General features: G+C 34.5%; 1 protein-coding gene across 3 annotated transcripts in view; it reads right to left on the bottom strand.

Annotated features, from left to right (window-relative positions):
• Positions 1–13,787: 13,787 nt before the first annotated feature.
• Positions 13,788–20,252, bottom strand: part of LOC149534838 (uncharacterized) — a 100,735-nt gene continuing 94,270 nt past the window's right edge. For all 3 annotated transcript variants that reach the window (XM_089805032.1, XM_089805031.1, XM_089805033.1), the window contains one exon: positions 13,788–14,238. In XM_089805032.1, the coding sequence (XP_089661158.1) occupies positions 13,888–14,238 (351 nt within the window). In that variant the 3' untranslated portion in view covers positions 13,788–13,887. The remainder of the gene's footprint in view (positions 14,239–20,252) is intronic.

The following is a 20,252-nucleotide window of genomic DNA, read 5'->3' as shown; positions in this document are numbered from 1 at the left end:
TGAAAAACATGCCATCCTTGTTTAGCTAGAAGAGCTTTATTCATGCTTCTGATTTTTCGAATGCCCAGTCCACCTTCCCTAACCGGTTTACAAACTTGGTCCCAAGCAATTAAAGGCATTCTCTTTTTTTCCTCTGCACCAGTCCATAAAAAATTCCTTTGAATTTTGTCAATAGCCTCAGCAAATTTAGTGGTGATTTTAAAAAAGACTTAAAACATAGGTTGGTATACTTTGGAGAGAAGCTTTAAGAAGAATTAATTTACCAGCCTGGCTTAAAAGATTCCCTTTCCAACCAGCCAACTTCTTGCTGAATTTGTTAATAAAGTCTTCCCAGAAGGAATCTGAAGCCTTCAAGCCTAAAGGAAGACCTAGATAGGAAGAAGGGAAAGACCTTATAGAACAACCAAGGATTTTGGAAATTTTATGTTGTCTAAGAATAGGGGTATTGAGAAAAAACACAGCACTTTTATTCTAGTTAACCAATTGGCCTGAGGCAGAAGAATAAAGATTTATTGCTTGCTTCAAATTTTTGGCTTCCCTGACTTCAGATTTCCCCATAAAGATGGTATCATCAACAAATTGGCCATGAGAACATATAAGAGGATGGGAAGAGGGTTGCAATCCCTTAATAACTCCTTTATGCACTAGATCCCAATGTACCTCCCCAAACAATCAGCCATAATAACAAAGAGGATGGGGGATAAAGGGTCCCCTTGTCTCAATCCTCGGGAGGGATTAAAAAAATGAGAAGAACTACCATTAACCAGGATAGCAATAGAAGAAGTAGAGATCAACTGATGTATCAGTCCAACAACCTTGTTGTCAAAGCCAAAGGTAAACAAAATGTTTGAGAGAAAAGACCAATCAACTCTATCATAAGCCTTAGCAACGTCCACTTTCATTACAAAACCTTGATTGTTAGAACAAGATAAGGAATGAATATTCTCATGAGCATCCTTGTTGTATTGGCCTCGAAAGGGCATTTGTAGAAGAATGGAGATTCTTGAGTTTTAGCCTCGAAAGGGCTACGTTATGTATGGTGATCGACATCTCCTATTGGGAAAATGCACCTCCCCCCGAGTCTAGTTCAATGACTGAACTTGTTGTACAAACTCAGGATGGGAGTGAATGTCTATTTTGTCTTCATGATTATGTTTGTTTTACCTTCGGGTCAGTTCTCGTCTCTCCATGATTCCCTTGATGCATTGAAGATATTAGAAAGGATCCCTTGTGGTGGACCTAGAAGAGAATTCAAATGGTATTGTAATATGATGTAAAAATGTATTTAAATTTTGATGTATTGGCAAGGATGTCAGGTTTTGTTACTGGTTCTTTCCCGATAGAGCCTTGAACCAGGTTGATTAATAAAGAAGAAAAAAAAAAAAAAAAGCGATTGAGTATGGATCTTCCATATGAGTTTTGTAGCTTTTAGTTTTGCATATGCTTTTTAAAAATCATATGTGATGATGTTCATTCTTCCTTAGGCATTCTTATGTTTTGAAATTGTATTCATAAGATTAATATTAATTAGGCGAAATGAAGAAAGGATGGAATGATCAATCTTTAGTATATTTTGTGTGAATGTGCAATAATAGAATAAGTGCAATTAAATCAAAAACTTAGTGTTTGGATAAACTACTTTGGATGCTATTAGTTGTTTATTAGACATGTCAATAAATCTTTAGATTTGAATATAAATTGAGATATATGCTTCTCACTTCTCAAGTTGTTTCTAAAAATCATTAAATTTGAATCCAAATAATATCACTAGAAAGTTTTAAATTAAAAACATGTAACTTAGTTCTTTAGAGATTTCAAAAAAAAAATTCTCAACAAAAAAAAAAAGAGAAAACATCCACCTACAGGATGCTGGAATTTGTATGGAAACTAAATAAATGCTCTTCCTACAACAGAGCATCTAAAGATTCTTTGAACATATTTAATGTTGAATATTTAAATAAATAAATAAAAGAAGGAAGATATATATATATATATATATATATATATATATATATATATATATATATATATATATATATCAAATATCCTACATTCTCACCTAAGAAACTTTTAAACATAACTACCACTAACCACTTAAGCCCCTACCTATCCCTTTTCACATAGTCTCAAGTCTCCAGCACATGGAATAAGGCACTCATTACTGCTGCAGCAAGATGACATCATACTCCTTTGCTCACAAGTTTGGTTGTTGCATGTTTTGGAGTATGGTTGCTTTAAATTTTGTTTGCATTAAACCAAACCTTTTATCATCCCCAAATCACTTGGAGAGAGGCTTGATTGGTTAGCAAGTCTTGTGTTGTCCTCACGTACATGGTGGCAGGTTTTGGGCGGCATTTTGCAGACCTTGGCCTACGTGAACTTTGTTGGGAGTTTCCCAAGCATGTTAAGGTTTCTTTTGGAGTGGGTGGGTATGGTAGGTGAAGGGACCACTTGCCAAGTGGACTAGAGTTAGGTGGAAGTTAGTGGGGTTGGGTTTGGGTGTTAGGATGTAATTCTAATTTTTTTTTCTTTTTTTTTTTAATGTTAAATAGTCATTGCAAGATTTTTTAATTAGTTTTTTTTTTTTTGTTGTGCTAAAGTTTAGTAGGTTTAAAAGGATTAGGATAGTAGAATGTTAGATTAGTTGTTTTCTTCTTTATTACTAGCTTTCATTTTGTATTTCAAATAAAGTTATAGCTTTAGTTAGTTTGTGATTATATAATTTAAATGTTATAATTTAAATACTAGAATGTATTATAAGAAATTGGTATTAGATTTTGTGTTAATTAAGTGTAGTTTCATATTTTGTTAAGAAAGTAAATTAGTACTTTATAAAGTTGTATAGTCATCGTTGTTTTTTTTATACTAAGAATTAGTATAAGTTAGATTTAATTGAAGTGTTTTATCTAGAGTGAGTTAAATGTCGGAGGTGGGTTTGTTAGCTAGTAATGGTTAATTTATTAATAAAGTGTTAAGATAGTATTGTACCTTTTTGGAATTAGTTGTATTAAAGTAGTTAGTATGTTAGAGCGTTAGGATTATAAGTGGGTAAGTAGTGTTAATAAAGTTTAGTGATTTTTATGATGTTGCTAAGATTAGATAGTTATCTTTCTTGATTTAGATATTAGTATTGGGTTAAGGTTAATTTACCTTAAGTTATAGATATATTTTATCTTTGAAAGTTCCATTAAAGTTTACTCGTCTATAAAAAAAAATTGTAATTAAGGCACCTTAAGGTTAGTAAGTGTTATGTTATGATGCAAGGATTTATAGGTTAAATTAAATGGAGTAGTTGATTTGTAAATTGTTATAGAAGTTAGGAGGGTTAATATTTATTTTACTCGTTTATTTATTTAATTTTTAGTCATGATATTATTATCCTTAGAAATGTTTTGTATGTAGATAGATTGTAGATTTAAAAGTAATTAGATAGAATAAATGTTGTTAAAAATATAGTTTATTTATTTATGTTACATGTCATATGGATGGATTGGTCCTTTGAATTCAATAATCCAAAATAGTTAGATTTATAATTATTCAAAAAAAAAAATTTGTTGTGTGTTTTTGCCTGAAATTTTGGGCATGACAATTTGATCTCATGGAGTCATGTCAAAAGTGTCACTTTGGTTTAAGATTCAAATTGACAAAAAGGAACTATTAGAAATGTAGTGCTTTAACGATTGATCATCTAAGAGAACATAAGGAAGTGTTTCTTTATCTATATTCAAAGATATTTCCACTTAATACTAATTGGGGACATCTTTCTCTTCTTCTTCGCTTTATGTATAATAGTATGAGTAAGGAATCTTTTGCTCCTCTTAGTAAGGCAAGTAGTCCTCATGACGTTTGGATGTGTCTTTGGGAAGCATATGGAGATCCACGAGTCCCTCCATTACCAGAGGACATTCTACCTCCAATCACTCCAATTGAGATCATACCTCCTTATGCTTCTATTGCTTCTACTAATCCAGTTCCAGCCACAGATGCTCCTAATTCAGTGCAGTAGGAAACACGATGTCTTCATATTTCAGCTTCATCAGATGACTTCCTTCCAAACATTGCAGTGTTGTTTGTGGAGTCTTACATTGAAGATGTGGGAGACATTATTGATGACATCCATCTTCTCTTTGTTGAGGATAATTCTTCTTCACTTGTTGCGAGGGAACCCTTTGACCCTCAACCACTTGATCTTTCTTTTGAGACTAACATGTTTGTGGACACTTCTTTTCAGGAGTCGGAGGACTCTTATACCTCAAAGGAGACATATCAGTATTTGGAGATTGTATTCCAATTTCCTTAGACATCATATCTTTTGAGGATTCTTCCTACTAGTTGGGGAGCATTCTCTACTACACCTATGGCACCACTTCTTCCTACAGGAGGAAAATCATTCAATTTTCATGGTGTAGCTTCTTCAGTCATCAAGGAGCTTCTTTCATGGGTGTGCACTCATCATTGAAGGGAGGCTACATTGCTTCTCTTCCCATATCTTCCTATAAGAATGATTTCTTGTCTTTGGAGTTTGATTCACTTTCATACATGGGCATGTTACCTTGTTTGCCACCTTCTTTTGGGCATCCACCAGATTGACTTGTGGCATCTACATTCATCAAGGACTTGTCATCATATAAGCAGACTTCAGAGGCAACATCCATAGCATACTACATATAGATTCCTAATCCATCTTCCTATCCACAATGGAAAGTATACTTGCACCTATACTTGGTGTATCTTCTTCCTAAAGGGAGAAATGTCGTTTGTAGGCATTGGATACTTTTTTGTCTTCATGACATCCTTGCAGGAGATTATTCAATATGGTGGGATATCATCATATGCTTGTACATGCATGATGTATAGGGGGTCTTGATTACTCCATCCTTGCATGCATCTTGTACTACTTCATCTCTCTTTTTGGATGAAGTTTTCCCTCTTTCTTTGTTTTCAGACAGATTGCATAGCATTGTATGTAGAGCATTGCATTTGTACATGTGTACCTAACATGGCCTAATAGCTAGGACCCACATTGCATCTTCCATTTAGCTTTGTGAGATTAATTGCATTCCCCTGTGTTGCACTTAAGGGGGGGTGTTAGTGTAAATAATTAATTATTATTACACTTTACTTAAGTTTACTTAGGATAATGCATTTTTATATTAGTTGTCATGTAGACACTTAGGAATATGCATAGACATATGAGTTGTCTTGTTGACAACACAGGAGTTAGCAACTTATTTGAGCACATGGTGTTTACAAAATCTCTTTATAAGATACACCTATGTAAACTTATCCTCTCGTCATCGCACAAACTCATGTGTTCAATGGAGGATAATCCACTCTTGGTGGACATGTGCTTAGTTGTGATGTTTATCTTTTTGCTAACTCCTAGTCATTCTAGTTGCCTTTATATACAGGAACTTCTAGTGTGTATTTATGTCATATATCCAATCATCTGATATCCATTCTCATTTGATCATCATTTGTCTCTCTTGTGCTATCTACTGAGCTTCTTGATCTTGGCGTTGAATTATTGCCTTAAACAAATTCTTATAGATATGAATTGAAGTTATATGGTTTAGGTGTCCTAATGGAAATTGAGATTAGTTGATATGTTCATGTTTTGACACCATGTGATTCAAGACTTACTACATTGTTTGACTATTTAAATATTGATTTGTACTAACGATGCTATGAGGTCTTTCCCCTTATGATGATGATGATATTTATGGTACCTTGATGATTAGGCTATATGCATTTTGATAGTTCAATATGCTCTATTGATGATGTTTATGATGTTCAGGTATATGCATGCATTATGATGATTACTCTAGTATTTTAATTTGAATTGATAAATATGTTATGTTATTTTGACTATGCAATCAATTATGTTTGTCAAGTGCAAAAATAGAAATGTGTCCCGTCAATTGATTATGTAATTTGAATTTTATATATATATATATATATATATATATATAATTATTGATGTTCGAATTAAGTGTGCAAGAAATTACCATGGAAATTTTTGGAGAATCAGTAACCAAACCATATGTGCAAACTATAAAAGCCAAGGTTGAATCTAATAAAGAGACTTAAACCTTGTTGTTAAGTGACTTATTTCGTAATCGTAAGTTGTATGTGTGTATTAGGTGATTTCACTGTTAATTCTTGACATGTCAATGTTGTGTAATGTTATTTTACAGTGTCACTTGACACTTGTCATATGTATATGTAACGACATGTCTACTAAGGTTGGCGATGTAACCCTAAACCTAAGTGACCTAATTAAGAACCTAATTAAACCCCCTTGATTAAGGTAATTGAATAGTCCCACCAATTAGATTAATTGAATTCAAATTTTGCTAGTCATTTGTAGAGGCCAAAAAGGGGTCCTAGAAGCCAATTTTAATGAAAATCAAGTACCCATGTGGCACAGGTATGGGTTGGGCACCTTTTTAACCCTTCTAGAACCTCCTATTGACTTTTATGACCCTCAAAATATCTCATTTTTCTTTGGTTGTGAAAATTGAGAAACTTCATGACCCTTTCCAAATCCTTACTCATGTCAAAAGATTTGCATTTATGGTAGGATCAAGTTGGGAGCCAAGGGACTTAGAGTCAATGATGAATTGATTGTCATTTTAGGTGGCTGAGTTTTAGAAGCTATTGAGAGGCCCTTTGAGGAATTGGAGGGTATTCACCCACTCTCTAGTTTTAGAGACATTAGAGTTTTGGAACTAAAGGAAGCAAAGGAAGGATGGAGTTCTTCTCAAGCACCATTAGGCCATAACACTTGTGAAGGTTGGTCTCCCCATTGCCATGGAAGTTATTGTTTCTTGTTGCAAATAGGTTATTATGTATTTTCATTCTCTTGCATTTGTAATTATAATAATTTGTGTTGTTCTATGTAAGGGGATGGGATTTGATTTTGATTTCATGTTATTGTGTTCTTCTTGATTGAATTAGGGAGTTTTGTAAAGGGTGTATGGCATTACTCACCCTTTTGGGAAAGGGAAGAAGTGGCCAATATGGGGGAAGAGGTTAGTTGGACACCATGTTAGTGTAGAGTCTCTTCTCATGGTGAGAAGAGGGAAGGAATGCAAGGTGTATAGGCCCTTGCATACTGATGACATTGAACTTGCTTTGGGGGGGATAAGGAGGAGAAAGAAGGAAAGTTCATGTGAATTTTTAGCCTTGAAACTTACCCTTTATTTGCATGGAACCCTACATACCACATCACCTTTTTCCCTTCATGAGCAAGGCATACTCCCTCCCCTTTGCTGGTATGTTGACTTGGATGGGAGTTGGAATTGGCCTTAAACATGGTTTTAAACTTAATATTTCTAAACCTTAGTAAGGTGGGACCCAAGCCACCTTCTTTCTTAAATCATTCTCTTGCATTTGTAATTATAATAATTTGTGTTGTTCTATGTAAGGGGATGGGATTTGATTTTGATTTCATGTTATTGTGTTCTTCTTGATTGAATTAGGGAGTTTTGTAAAGGGTGTATGGCATTACTCACCCTTTTGGGAAAGGGAAGAAGTGGCCAATATGGGGGAAGAGGTTAGTTGGACACCATGTTAGTGTAGAGTCTCTTCTCGTGGTGAGAAGAGGGAAGGAATGCAAGGTGTATAGGCCCTTGCATACTGATGACATTGAACTTGCTTTGGGGGGGATAAGGAGGAGAAAGAAGGAAAGTTCATGTGAATTTTTAGCCTTGAAACTTACCCTTTATTTGCATGGAACCCTACATACCACATCACCTTTTTCCCTTCATGAGCAAGGCATACTCCCTCCCCTTTGCTGGTATGTTGACTTGGATGGGAGTTGGAATTGGCCTTAAACATGGTTTTAAACTTAATATTTCTAAACCTTAGTAAGGTGGGACCCAAGCCACCTTCTTTCTTACCTCCCCCATTTCTGTTTGGCGTGCCATAGGGGCTAGTGGGAGCTCTACCCAAGGAAGTTGCCCAAGTCCATTTGGGATCACATGCTTGGCCTTGGGAAACGTTCAAAACAAGATTGCCACTTGCCATGTATTGCTTGGGGGATTGAGGATTGTTAGTAGGTGTTTAAGGGGTGATTAGGGAGTAGTGATTTGGTTAGTAATTAATAATTTAGTTTAGAATATTCCTTTATTTAGTTTAGTATATTTTCTGTCTTTAATGAAATTTAGTATTGTTCAATAGGATATTATGGTAGTAGTTAGGTGGTTGTTATAGCATGATATGTTTTAATTGGAAATAGGATAGTTAGCAAATGTGTTAAGGAACTAAGATTTAGATTAGTATAAAGGTTTTTTTTTTTTAGTTTAAATATTTAATTTGTATGGGAAATGTTGTTTTATATTAGGAATTTTTTTTACTTATATTTGGAATTTAATTTATTGGTTAATGGATATTCTTTTTATGGGTGTTAGTTATCGAAGGGGAACATCGGTTAGACTAGAATAGTATTTAGATATATAAATGATTTGGTCTTCCAAGTTGTATATTGTTGATTCATCATTGATGACTTAAGAACGACGGTTGACAATAATAATAATTAAAATTATACGGTTTAAGCTAGTAACTTGTTTATTAGAGGTTGTTAAGGTTCGAAGTGTTATAGGGTAGATTGTCAGAATGGCTTGATAGTTGCATAGGATTATGTTAGATGATCGATTGTATGTCATAATTAAATAGGTGTGTTAAATATTTAATGTTTTGATTTGTTCTAGTTGGTTATAATCAGGATTAAGTGTTAATATATTGCTAGGTTAACCTATAAATGCATATTTGTACACCTATGAGTTTTAACTAGCAAAATGAATTAAGTGCAAATGTATAAAATCAATCTAACCTAAATTATTTTCGCAATAGATGTTCTCCAACCATTATGTTACTTTTGAACAAGAAACTATAGTTTTATCAACTGACTTATTCCACTCGACCTAGGTGTTCCTGTAGCACTAGAACCTAGGGTTTTGGACCCATGTAGTAGGATAGAATATCGACTCTACATCCTCATGTGATATAATCTGAACTCAACTATGTACCTAGACCTTGTAACTCAAAACTAAATGTACCATGTTATCTATTACATCTCAATTTTTGACCTAATTTGAAATATAGCCGTTGAGATTCACATGAAGTCAATTGGCAGTTTAATTTGTTATAATCTAGCAAAATGGTAAGATAGTTAGTCATTATGATTTCAAGTGAAGATAATATGTTAGTTGATCGTTAATCATGAATTCATGGAATTGAGATGAAGGTTAACCATTATGATTATTTATGATTAAATAATTTATAATTTAATTACAGAGAATTTCCTTGCAGGAAACACGTCAAAGGGGTGGAAGCATTGTCAGAAAAGATTAGGCAGGAGCGTCACCATCACTGAGCAAATGGGTTGAGGACCTAGTGACTTGAAATAAGATACATCTGTGGGACCCGCATGAGCTATTTAAATAAATAAATTGAGAAAATAATTGGGTTTAAATATAAAAAGTATCTCAAAGGATTTCAATTTACGTGCATATAATATAAAAATGATTTTTCACCATTATAATTTAATAATTTAATAAAGTGATGTTTATAAGTACATATAAGATTTTAATAATATTCGAATTATAATAACATTTGAATTATTATAATTTTTGAATTACAACCTTCCAACTCTATTCTTTGCTTTTAAATGATAACACTTGGCATAATTGATTGATTTAATATTTGGCAATTTGAGTTGTCTTTTAATCTTTCCAACTTCTCTTCCAACTCTAATCTTTTCTTTTTAATATTCTTTTTTTTAACTAATTATCACCTAGGAATTTGAATAGTCTATAATCTTGAACCGTCAGAAGCCCAAAAGTCACGCCTTCTCATATTTTTGGAATTCATGAGTGAGAGGGGAGATGGTATGAACTTTGAATAACGAAACCAAGAAAGATTCACTCACATGCACAAGGATGCCGCGAAAAATCTATCGAAGTTGTATCAAGTTTGTTTATATGAGTAGTTGATAATGTTCATGTCATTCTATTACTTCAAGAAATGGCCGTCAAAAGCAGAAGCTTTGTACAAAATTCTGCACCGACTGGGCAGACATATGTAGTTGGCATGAAGTTGAACACCAATGGAGTTCTGCTCACATCTATTGGATTTGCAAACCTCGATATGGTGATAGCAGGGGGATACTAATTGGAGGAATTGTTATGATCATGGAGGACATTGAGGCTCCTCACCATCTTTTATTGCTACATACTTTATGGCTCAAGCATTAGTCAATAAGCATTCACTTCTCTATGTCAGTCCTTTTGCATCACCTCAAGCATTTTTAGGCACCTTATCGAATGTTGCTCAAATAAAGGTTAGCAAACTTAAATCAAAAAGATCTCCAAAACATACAGAGGGAGAAAGCTTGAGGATTGCATGGCAGTATTGGAAAGTACTTTAATGAAAACTAGTCAATTGAGAGTCACAGATTTCAACAATCTGGTATGACTTCGTTACCTGGGACTGCTAAATCTAAACCAATCTTGGTAGCATGTTCACTCTAATAGGATCACAAACTTCAACAAAAGAAATTCAAGTCAAAGTTACGTTGTGGGTAATATTTGAACATTAATGAGCTCTTTACATAACAAGGTATATGTTGACCCAACCATTACAAATAATCATAATATGTACATTTATCGCTTACGTTGATGTATTGTTGATACTGTAGATTTATTTCTCTTTCTAATTTTGCCTTCATCGTGGCAAGTGAAAGCCAAGAAAAACTTAGTATGGATCCATAATCATTATGCCAATGGATGTTAGATTTACACAATCAATTCTGAAATCTTTAAATATCATAATTATATAATCATAGAGTGTGAAATGTTGGATGTATGTAATCTTCTTGAATAGTTGACAGAGTCGTCAGCTCTGAGAATTCCGAACATCGAGGACTCACCCGACTGTGTAGCCAAAAGAATGGATGATGAGGTGAGAGAAAGAAATCTGCAATAATATGAATCAGTATAAATCATGGCATAACAATGTTTAACATTTTTAAAAGGAAACAATTAATAGCTCATGCAAGATCCTATTTAATGTTTCTCCTGCTGTCAAGTTGAGAGATGTTTCTAGATACCAAAATGCCCAAAGGATGGCAAGATGACCCCTGTCTATTCCAAGTAGAGAGGGTCTTTCTCTTTGGAGATTGTGTGGGGATAAGATTTGGTCTGATGTTGGATGGTTAAGCCCCTAACAATGCTTCACCTCTCCATAAATTACCAGACACGCATCGAACAAAGATAAGTCATACATTCAATTCGTTTTCGGAAACAGGTATTATCACTTTTATGGTTAATATGCAAGAATGTAAGATTAATTGAGTTATTTCATCGTTAGACCTAGATGCAAGAGATAGATTTATGGATTGATTTTAAGCATATTTTCTAATCTTGAGTTACTGCCACAAAAAAGTAATCAGAAGAAAAGGAATCCGAAGCCCTAATTGATTGAGTGATAAATAAAGCCCTAATTTTAACCCTTGGTATTGGAAGCCCTATTTGAATCAATGGTATCGAAAGCCATAAGTGATACAACGGTATCAAAAGCCCTAAAATATTCAATGGAAATTGATACCCTAATGATTACAATGGTAAATGATGTCTTAATTTTATACAGTGGTATTTGATGATAATCGTCTTTTGATTTTTGAATTAACAATATTGGATGGAAGTCGTTATGTGATAATGTTATAGTGGTATTTGTGGACTAACCCGGGTGGTTGCAGAAGCATCCCTAGTTTGATTTCGATCTCAATTTTCATGGTATGTGGATTTCAATTTCTAAAGTAAATTCATTTGGATGGTGTTTTAAGTTTTTAATTAAGAAATTTTGTTTAACTGATTTTAACCATCAATTCCTTTCATATGAATGAAACTGATTTAACTGTTTCCCATGAAAATGAAGAGATAATTGTATTCTTTGAGTATGTTAGTTGTTAATTAAGACCCAAGAAAACAAGATGTTACATTATCACCCTTCAGCAATGTACCCAATGATGGCTTACATTTTGTGTGTTAGCTTAGTTGAATTTATGTTTTAAAAAAATTTGTTGGTGTGTTTTTGCCATGACACTAAAGTAATACCAAATTTTGTTTTATAATTAAATTGTACTATGAATTCATTTATTTGTTTGTAAATATATTGATTAATGGATTTTAAGTTCTTGGATAGATCATTTTATTTTAATTGGGACTGCTATACTTCCTATACATCACTGTATTATACCATGTTTCAATATCTAAAGCATCCTAATCGGTTCTTATTGTATTAAAACCTCCTTAATGCTGGGAGTCTTGATTGCATCTACTTGAGTGAGTTATTTAAATTGCATCTACTTGAGTTATTTAATTTATAAGTGTTCAATGTCTATGCTCTTATTGTGTCCTTTGCTGAGTACGCTGGCCTTTTAAAGAGTGGGGACAATGAGCATTTGCTGCGACTCCTAGGAGGCACTCAAAAGTTTTGAGAATGAGATACCTTTTTTCCTGAAAATTCTAGTCCCTTTCAATCTTCTGATGTCTTAAGTTTGTATGTGTCCTGATATACTTGCTTTCTTTATTTGGATTTTTTCAAAAGGGGAATATGTTAGAAGCACCCTTTCTCTATTTGGGAACTTGGAGAACCTATCATGACATTTCAAACTTGCAACGGGATTTCATGCATGAATTTGATTGGTGTCTTACATTTGGCATTGAAAATGATGAATACGTGCAAGTCCAATTTCCTTGCCTTCACAAATTTAATCATCTCATTGATTGTCCTAACCATTACCTGAACCTGTTAGGACAGATTTTTGGGTTCGTGTGTTGTCTTTACCAGTCTGCAATTTTAGTTCTCAAAAACCAGTACTCTTTCCTCATGCATTGACTCTTCTAGTAGACATTAATCTCCAATTTTCTCCAATGTGATTCCCCTAAGACCTCTCAGTGAATTCCACCACATCTTTCTAAGGATGCTTATAACATTTCAAGGCTCATCTTGTAAGCATTCATTCACTCCACTGTTATTTTCTTTTCAGAACTATCCTTTCTGTGATTCCATTTTCTCAAGGACTGATTTCAACATCCAAGTCTTCAATATCAACAATCAGTGTATTAATGTTCACATTATCATTATATGTCTTGCTTAAGTTACACTACTCTGATGTGCATGAACTGTCTAACCTACTCATTTTCTTGCTGCCATGAAAACTACCTCTGCTTGCTCAATTATCAAAGCATGGAACTGAAAACCTCCCTTATATTCTGCTTGGAAATTCTTCGAACCTGTGATATTCACATTAACCCAAACATCATCATGGCATCTTGCATAAAATAACTATTACATTGGAATCCTTATCAGAGTTAATATCATCTTAATCTACAGTTCATAATTTGGGTGAATAGGTTTCCACCAACAATATTAATCATCAGAACCAGTGTTTACAAAATCATGCTTCGTCATAGATTGATTATAAATTTCAAGTTTTAACAGCTGACCTGCAACCAATCAAAATAGAGTTCAAAAGCATGGGCATCATCCACAGATGCTCTAACCAGATATGCAGAAGGTTGTCCCAGTAGAGTATTACAGAGAACACCTTTGGTCATTATTCTACCTTTCATTCCAACAATAAAATCTTTTCACAGATATATGTTAAGTAGTTTTGATATTCCTAATCATTTCAAGATAATTTACTCAACCACAAATATAGATCACAAAATTACAAAATGTCAAAAATGTAATTGAAATGAACTCATTTGTAGCCTGTATAATTTAAATTTTAAACAATTCATTTATTTCTTCTTAAGTAAAACTATCATACATAATCTATTTGAACATAATTACTAACTCCACATTCTTACTCATCTTTTATTGAAACCCTTGGACAAAGGTGCTCATTCTATAAGATACACCATTCATATCCTCTATAATCCATTTTAACTCTGTCATGTCAGTGACCTTAAAATGAACATCTTTTGAACTATGCTCACCACGCTCTCTAACATCATCCTCATGCAACGTACCTTCAGAAAGTCTTTTAAACCAATTAAACAGTCCTAGATTGTGATTTGATTTCCTGGAATACCCAACGTGGGATACATCATTTTCAGTAGAATTCACATCTTCAGCGTATGATAGATTTCTGACCTTGCAAACAAAAAATTGTGAGTCTGCAATTGCCTTCCGTAAAGGTTTGTCTTGTGCATTGTCAGCAAGGACCTTCAGGAAAAAAAAGGAACAATTCTTAAGCATGGGTTATGCCATAAAGAAAAATCCCTCTGTATTAAAAAAATTACGAGTGCCCCATCTGAACTGCATTTAAGCACAAACAGCATCAATCCCCAATATGAAAAATAAAACTTATTGGAAGTAATACATTCAAGCTTTTGACTGCATTATATTATTTGCAATTGTTGAGACTCACACTTAGTATTATATGAATATCTGCTGCCCTTTATACCAAATCTACCTTAAAGAATTTAACAATCCAAAAAATACATGGCAGCAAGTAACCTTCCAGGTGACAACAAGAAAATGAAGCAGTTTTCTACCAAATTAAGAAAACATTGATCCATCCCCAGAAAGCATGCTGTGCATAAAATATATACTTAAAAGGCATCAAATCATCAAGGTATTACTTATACTTGAGTAATAACTAATTGAGCAATAAACAAAGTTACATTTCGTGGAGTTTGAAGAAGCATAATCACCTTAAACTGCCTAATTCCAATACAGTCCACATTGACTATTAAAATTACTTTGAATCAACAAAAGGGATAAATAGAAAACGATAAGAAATAAAACCTTAATTTCTTGCCAGCAATTCTGGGCTGGTTGGGCTTGATGCCTGTTTCCCATGCAAAGTTTTCACCACTCACACTAAATTCTAATATTGCAATAGGATATCGTAATGTCATAAATTGTAACCTTACAATTTCACACTCTTTTTGGGCCCTTGACTTAAGGACGCGGCTATCCTCCATCCAAAATATACAGTTGACCAATTTTCAAAAAATCGAAAACACCATGGATTTTTCTGAAAATTTTAGCTTTTGATCTTCATGATCTGCATAGTTTGTAGTCAAAAACAACAAAATAATTGGAAAAAAAATCACTACGTTTTCGTGAATCTGGAAAAAAAAAAATTTTGACTTTGTTTTGTCTTTAGTGCATTTTGGATGGAGATTAGTCTGTCCCTTGATTTAATGTGTTTCATTATAGCTCTTTCCACGTCTACTTCTGACCCCTTCACTGTCAAACTATAGCCATATGCTAGTATGGAAATCAAATCTTGAACTCTAACTTGTGCATGCTTCATTTGCCATGGTTCCATCCCATTTTGGGTAAACTATAGCATTACAAATCTTGGTACCCAAAAATTAGGTCCAAGTTAGAATATAGTAGTGTTTTAGTTCCCACTAGTTGTTATTTTGATCTAGATATTTGCATATGACTAATGGAGGTCAGCCTCCTTTATGAAATACCTTGGGAACCCTATATAAATGATCATTTCAAATTCATTTCACATCCAACATCACTCAAACAATACTCTTCCTAATCACTTCCTACAGCAAGAATTTTGAGCGAAATCCTTCATAGCTGAGCATTATGAAGTGGCAAATTACAATAAACTTCGCGCAAAGGAGCTTTCATGATTGATCTTGTTTTGCGGTGTCATGTTGTTACATCAACACTTAGGGGTCCTATTTAAAAAGCATTTATTTTATCAACATTATCAAACTTTAAGGTATAATCTTGTTATATTCAACATTTTACTTCAGATTAAGTTTTCTTCCTAATCATCATTGTTGTAGGGAAGGTTGAATGCTCCAGGGCTCTCACTAAGACACACCCCTATACAGACTATTGTGACGTTTTTGCCCCATTGCAAATGGGGGCTCCCTCTTTTCGCTTGTGCTGTCAATAGGAACTAGTGTAGGAGTAGATTGGCAACAATTCAAGCGTCCAAGTGATTGTGTCTGAGAATTGAGGTGGTAGGGAGTATTCAAGAGGAATCATCAAGTTCAGGCCTTAGACAACATGTGGTAGGAAGGATTGCAATGTAGTTTCAAACTTGATCCATTCGCCATCAAGTAATCCAAAGTTGATCAAGTTTGTGTAAGATGATTAAGTGAAGAATGGGCAATTCATAATACATAGGCAGAGAGCTAAGTTAGGTCAGGCCCGAGAGGGATTGACAAATTCCAAATCAGACTCAACATTGATTTAAGTAAATATCAAAAGTGACAAATTTTCGATCAGGTTTGAGTTAGCAACTAAGGGAAGTATGAAGTTGGGATTGAAGGCAATCAAGGTAAGAACATGGAATTGTTAAGTTTGGATTAAGACTGTATTTGAGCCTTTACTCAGTCATTTTGAGCATGTCCAAAGATTCAAGCCCAAAAGTGCAAACAAAATTTGAGTTGAAAATGCAGGTGATTCTGCCTTACCTCCATTTTCCACACCCCTCAATATAGAGTGTCTTATTTGTGTCTTATTTCTGCCCTAAGTACATGAGATGCAACAATGTGACCAAGGCATGAGAATTAAGATTTTGAAGCTTTACAATCTGACTTGAGATAAGACTGATTTGATTGGGATTGAGGATGAGATTGGAATCCATGAGGAAATTTGATTTGGATACAATAAGCTTTTACTGAAGGAATTCGACAAACATGATATTCAAACCTTGAGAATATGACATGAGAAAATCAAGATGAAGATGGATAAATCTGAAAGTATGGGAGTGAAGGATATTTTAACTTTTAGATCTGAGTTTAACTTGATCAGAAATCAAACAGAATCAGATCAGAATGCACTGATTTGAGATCAAGAAATGAAATGAAAACACAAGTTTCAAGTTGCAATTACAAGGCAAAGTGCAAGTTCCACCCAGCAAGTGCCCTGTTTGCTCCTGATTTCTGACTTGCCCCCATTCGTTGTGCCTTATTCACCAATGATTTCTGGTCTGCATCAAGTAAATTTTCCTTATTTGGATCTGATTTCTGACTTGCACTAAGTGCTGGCGCCTTATTTGGGTATAACTTCTGTCATGCCCAAGTTGCAAATGCCTTATTTACCCCATATTTCTGCCCTACCCTAAGACACTTGCCTTATTTACCTCTAATTTCTGCCCACAGAACATGTGATTTCCAGCAAATAACAATGGTTGGTGCCTTATTTGCTTAGAAATTATGCCCTTGCTTCATGGTTGGCGCCTTATTTACCTGTAATTTCTGCCATGCTACTTGAGATTGCACCTATGCATGTGCATAAAGAGAAAACTTGAAATTGGAAATTAGAAGTTGGATTATGAATGGAGTTTGTTCCATTTTAGTGCTTGGATAAATATAAGTGCAATATTAAGACTATATAGAACGCTTTGTCAAAATATCTTAGTATTATTTACATTTGCCATCTTATGAATTAAATGCAAGTATTTTCTTCTTTATGCAAAGCATGATGGAACTGACTCTCAACGTGAAGATGGCAAGAAGATAACATGGAGCTGAATGTTTCATGTCATGGAGAACACTTTGTGGCTACTACATCAAAGCAAGGATGGAGACCTCAAGCATCAATGGGATAGCTACTAGTGGACAGATTAAGCGAGCAAAAAAGTTGGAACTGAAAATCAAAGTGGGGCAAGTGCATTGACAAAATCCCAAGGCACAAAGGAGAAACATTGATAAAACAAAGCAATCTAACAAGGAAGTCAAGATACAAATTCAAGTCATTAATCTAGTCAAAGTACTTCTAAGTTAAAGAACAAGTCAAGGTGTAAGGCAAAGATCAAGTTCAAGCATTAAAGGGGAAATCAAAGGACAAGTTAAGCAACATCATTATGAAAACTACAAATAGCGGAAGTTGTCACAATCTTGAATTTCCTTCAGAAATCCAAGTTCAATTGAAAAATTCAACTACATCGTGAACCATCACTTCTACAAGCACAAGACCAAGGTTGGGACACCAGCATGACATCAAGATTTCAAGTACAAGCAAGTTCATGTACATGTAAATGAGGTGGTCACAAGGTGAACAACTTCAGAGGATGAAAGACTACATGAAGATGAAGCAATTTGGGAATATGAGCCATCACAATGGATTGAGGTTTGATAATGTTGAGGATCAAGAGAATTTTTCTCATTGCCAAGGAATTGATTAAGTCTATAAGAAAAGCATGTTGAGGTAGCACCCGTTCATCTTTAACCAGTCAGATCATGCCAAGTGTTTCCATAGAAGAGCTCAACAATATCGTGTCCAGATTCATTCAATTTTCTAAAAGGGAAAAAGTCAATGGAAATTATAGTCTAAAGGAAGATTTCTTGTAAACCCCTGTATCATTAGCCCACTCATTCGTGCCTTATTCTATAAGCTTCTACCTAACCCATTTTCTCATTGGTCAATAAAAGCAATGTAATTTTCCTTATCAGCCCACATGGCGATGCTTTAATGTAATTGGGTTTGCACATTGACATGCATCCATTGATGGTATTAATGTAATGCCAATAGTTTGAGCATCTACATTTACCTTAGCAGGTTGCACTAGCTTGATTGAGGTCGATGGCTAAACTAAAAGTCTAAAACTAGTAGAGTCACAAAAGCATTCATTGTTCCTTTCACTCTAGGAGTAGAATAGATCTTCCTAAGCCCTTTATCCTTTTGCAGTTTCTTTGTTAGAAGTAATCGAAGAGAAGTTGATAGTCATTGAATGAACAACATAAGTCCCTTTGTGATACCAACATATCACAGCATTAAAACTAAGTGAAAGTCCACAATTAGAAGGAGCCTTACGGTTGTCTCAATTGATTACACAATCCATATACATTGTTTAGCACATGAACTCCCTAGTTAAAGAGAGAGTTGGAGATTTTGTGTTTCACTTGGCATACTAAGTATGCAATTTGGTGTGCCGTTGCGGCATAAAACTTAAATCAACATAACCCAGCACTGTGTGAATTGAGATCTGAGAGAAAATGATTGCAGATCCAGAAAGAGCAGATTGAAATAAAGAGATCCAGACTTTAAAGGAGCAGAAAAGTTGGGATACTATGTCTTAACCACAGTCCTAAGTTGGAATTAATTTTTGATATCTACATCAAAAACCTCTAGGACTAGGCTGCCTAGCCACCCAATCCCACATTTTCAGGCCCAAATTTCAGTGACAGTTTCCTTTTTAAGTCACATTTCCAAATTCTTACTCAGAGTTTGTATTTCTGATTTGTAGCTTATTGCTTATGCTGATTATTGTTGAATTCACATCAATTTCCCTAGCTCTCACATCTAATAGTCAATTAATCAATTAATCAAATCAGCAAGAAAGAAGTATAATTCAACCATTGCACCTGGCTCTCCCCAGTAGGTCTGAAGTTGGGCCTGTTGAATTATTATTCAATGTGGGTTGATGTAAATGAGCTTGATTCCTAATTTAGACTACTGGATATAATTCCACCTACTAGCATTTTTATGAGTACGACATGTCTTACACTTGGATATTTTGATTGGGAGTTTTTGTATCTGATTTTTCACTATGAAATTCACACACTTCGGTTGATTTGCAATTCCACATGTGACTGCATTACCTATTAGATATAAGTATCAAAATCGTGCATTAAATGATGGCTTATTTCACTTCATGTTGCTTGTATTAATCCACTGCATCAAAAAGAGCAGATTAAATATGCAAATCTGCAATTAATAATCAGCAGACTGGTATTCAATCAAAAAAGATAGAACAAGAGAAAGGAATTCAAAGAAGATTATGTAAGAATCTGCATTCTCATTCAGTAATTGGGGTGCTATAGTAAATAGTACGGTAAGCATTGTCCTAGCATATTATATATATATATATATAGGCAAATATGTAATGTCCCCATTTTTGTGCCTTCCCTAGTACCAGTGTTTTTCAGGGGATTAGCCTATCAATGAGATTCCCACAGGCTAATACAATAGATAGGGAAGCCATTCAGGGGTCTTCTGGCCCTTTGGGAAAGTTTGCGTGGTATTTCAAGAGCTTAGAACCAATCTCCTATTTTTAGGAGGAGACTGGCAGTTTGTCTATTTAACCTTCAGGATTTTGTGGTACTTTGGGGAAGTTTGTGTGATGTTTCAAGAGCTTAGAGCCAATCTCCTATTTTTAGGAGGGAACTGGCAGTCTGTCTATTTAACCTTCAGGGGTTTGTCGACCTTAGCAGGGGGCTTTACAAGCCATTCCAAACATTCAGAGGCAGTCT

This window comes from Cupressus sempervirens, chromosome 10, assembly GCF_028749045.1.
Source record: "Cupressus sempervirens isolate cs-2001-9-10 chromosome 10, ASM2874904v1, whole genome shotgun sequence".
NCBI lineage: Eukaryota > Viridiplantae > Streptophyta > Pinopsida > Cupressales > Cupressaceae > Cupressus > Cupressus sempervirens.
The sequence above is the reverse complement of the archived record's forward strand: the minus strand, read 5'-3'. Positions and strand labels throughout refer to the sequence as shown.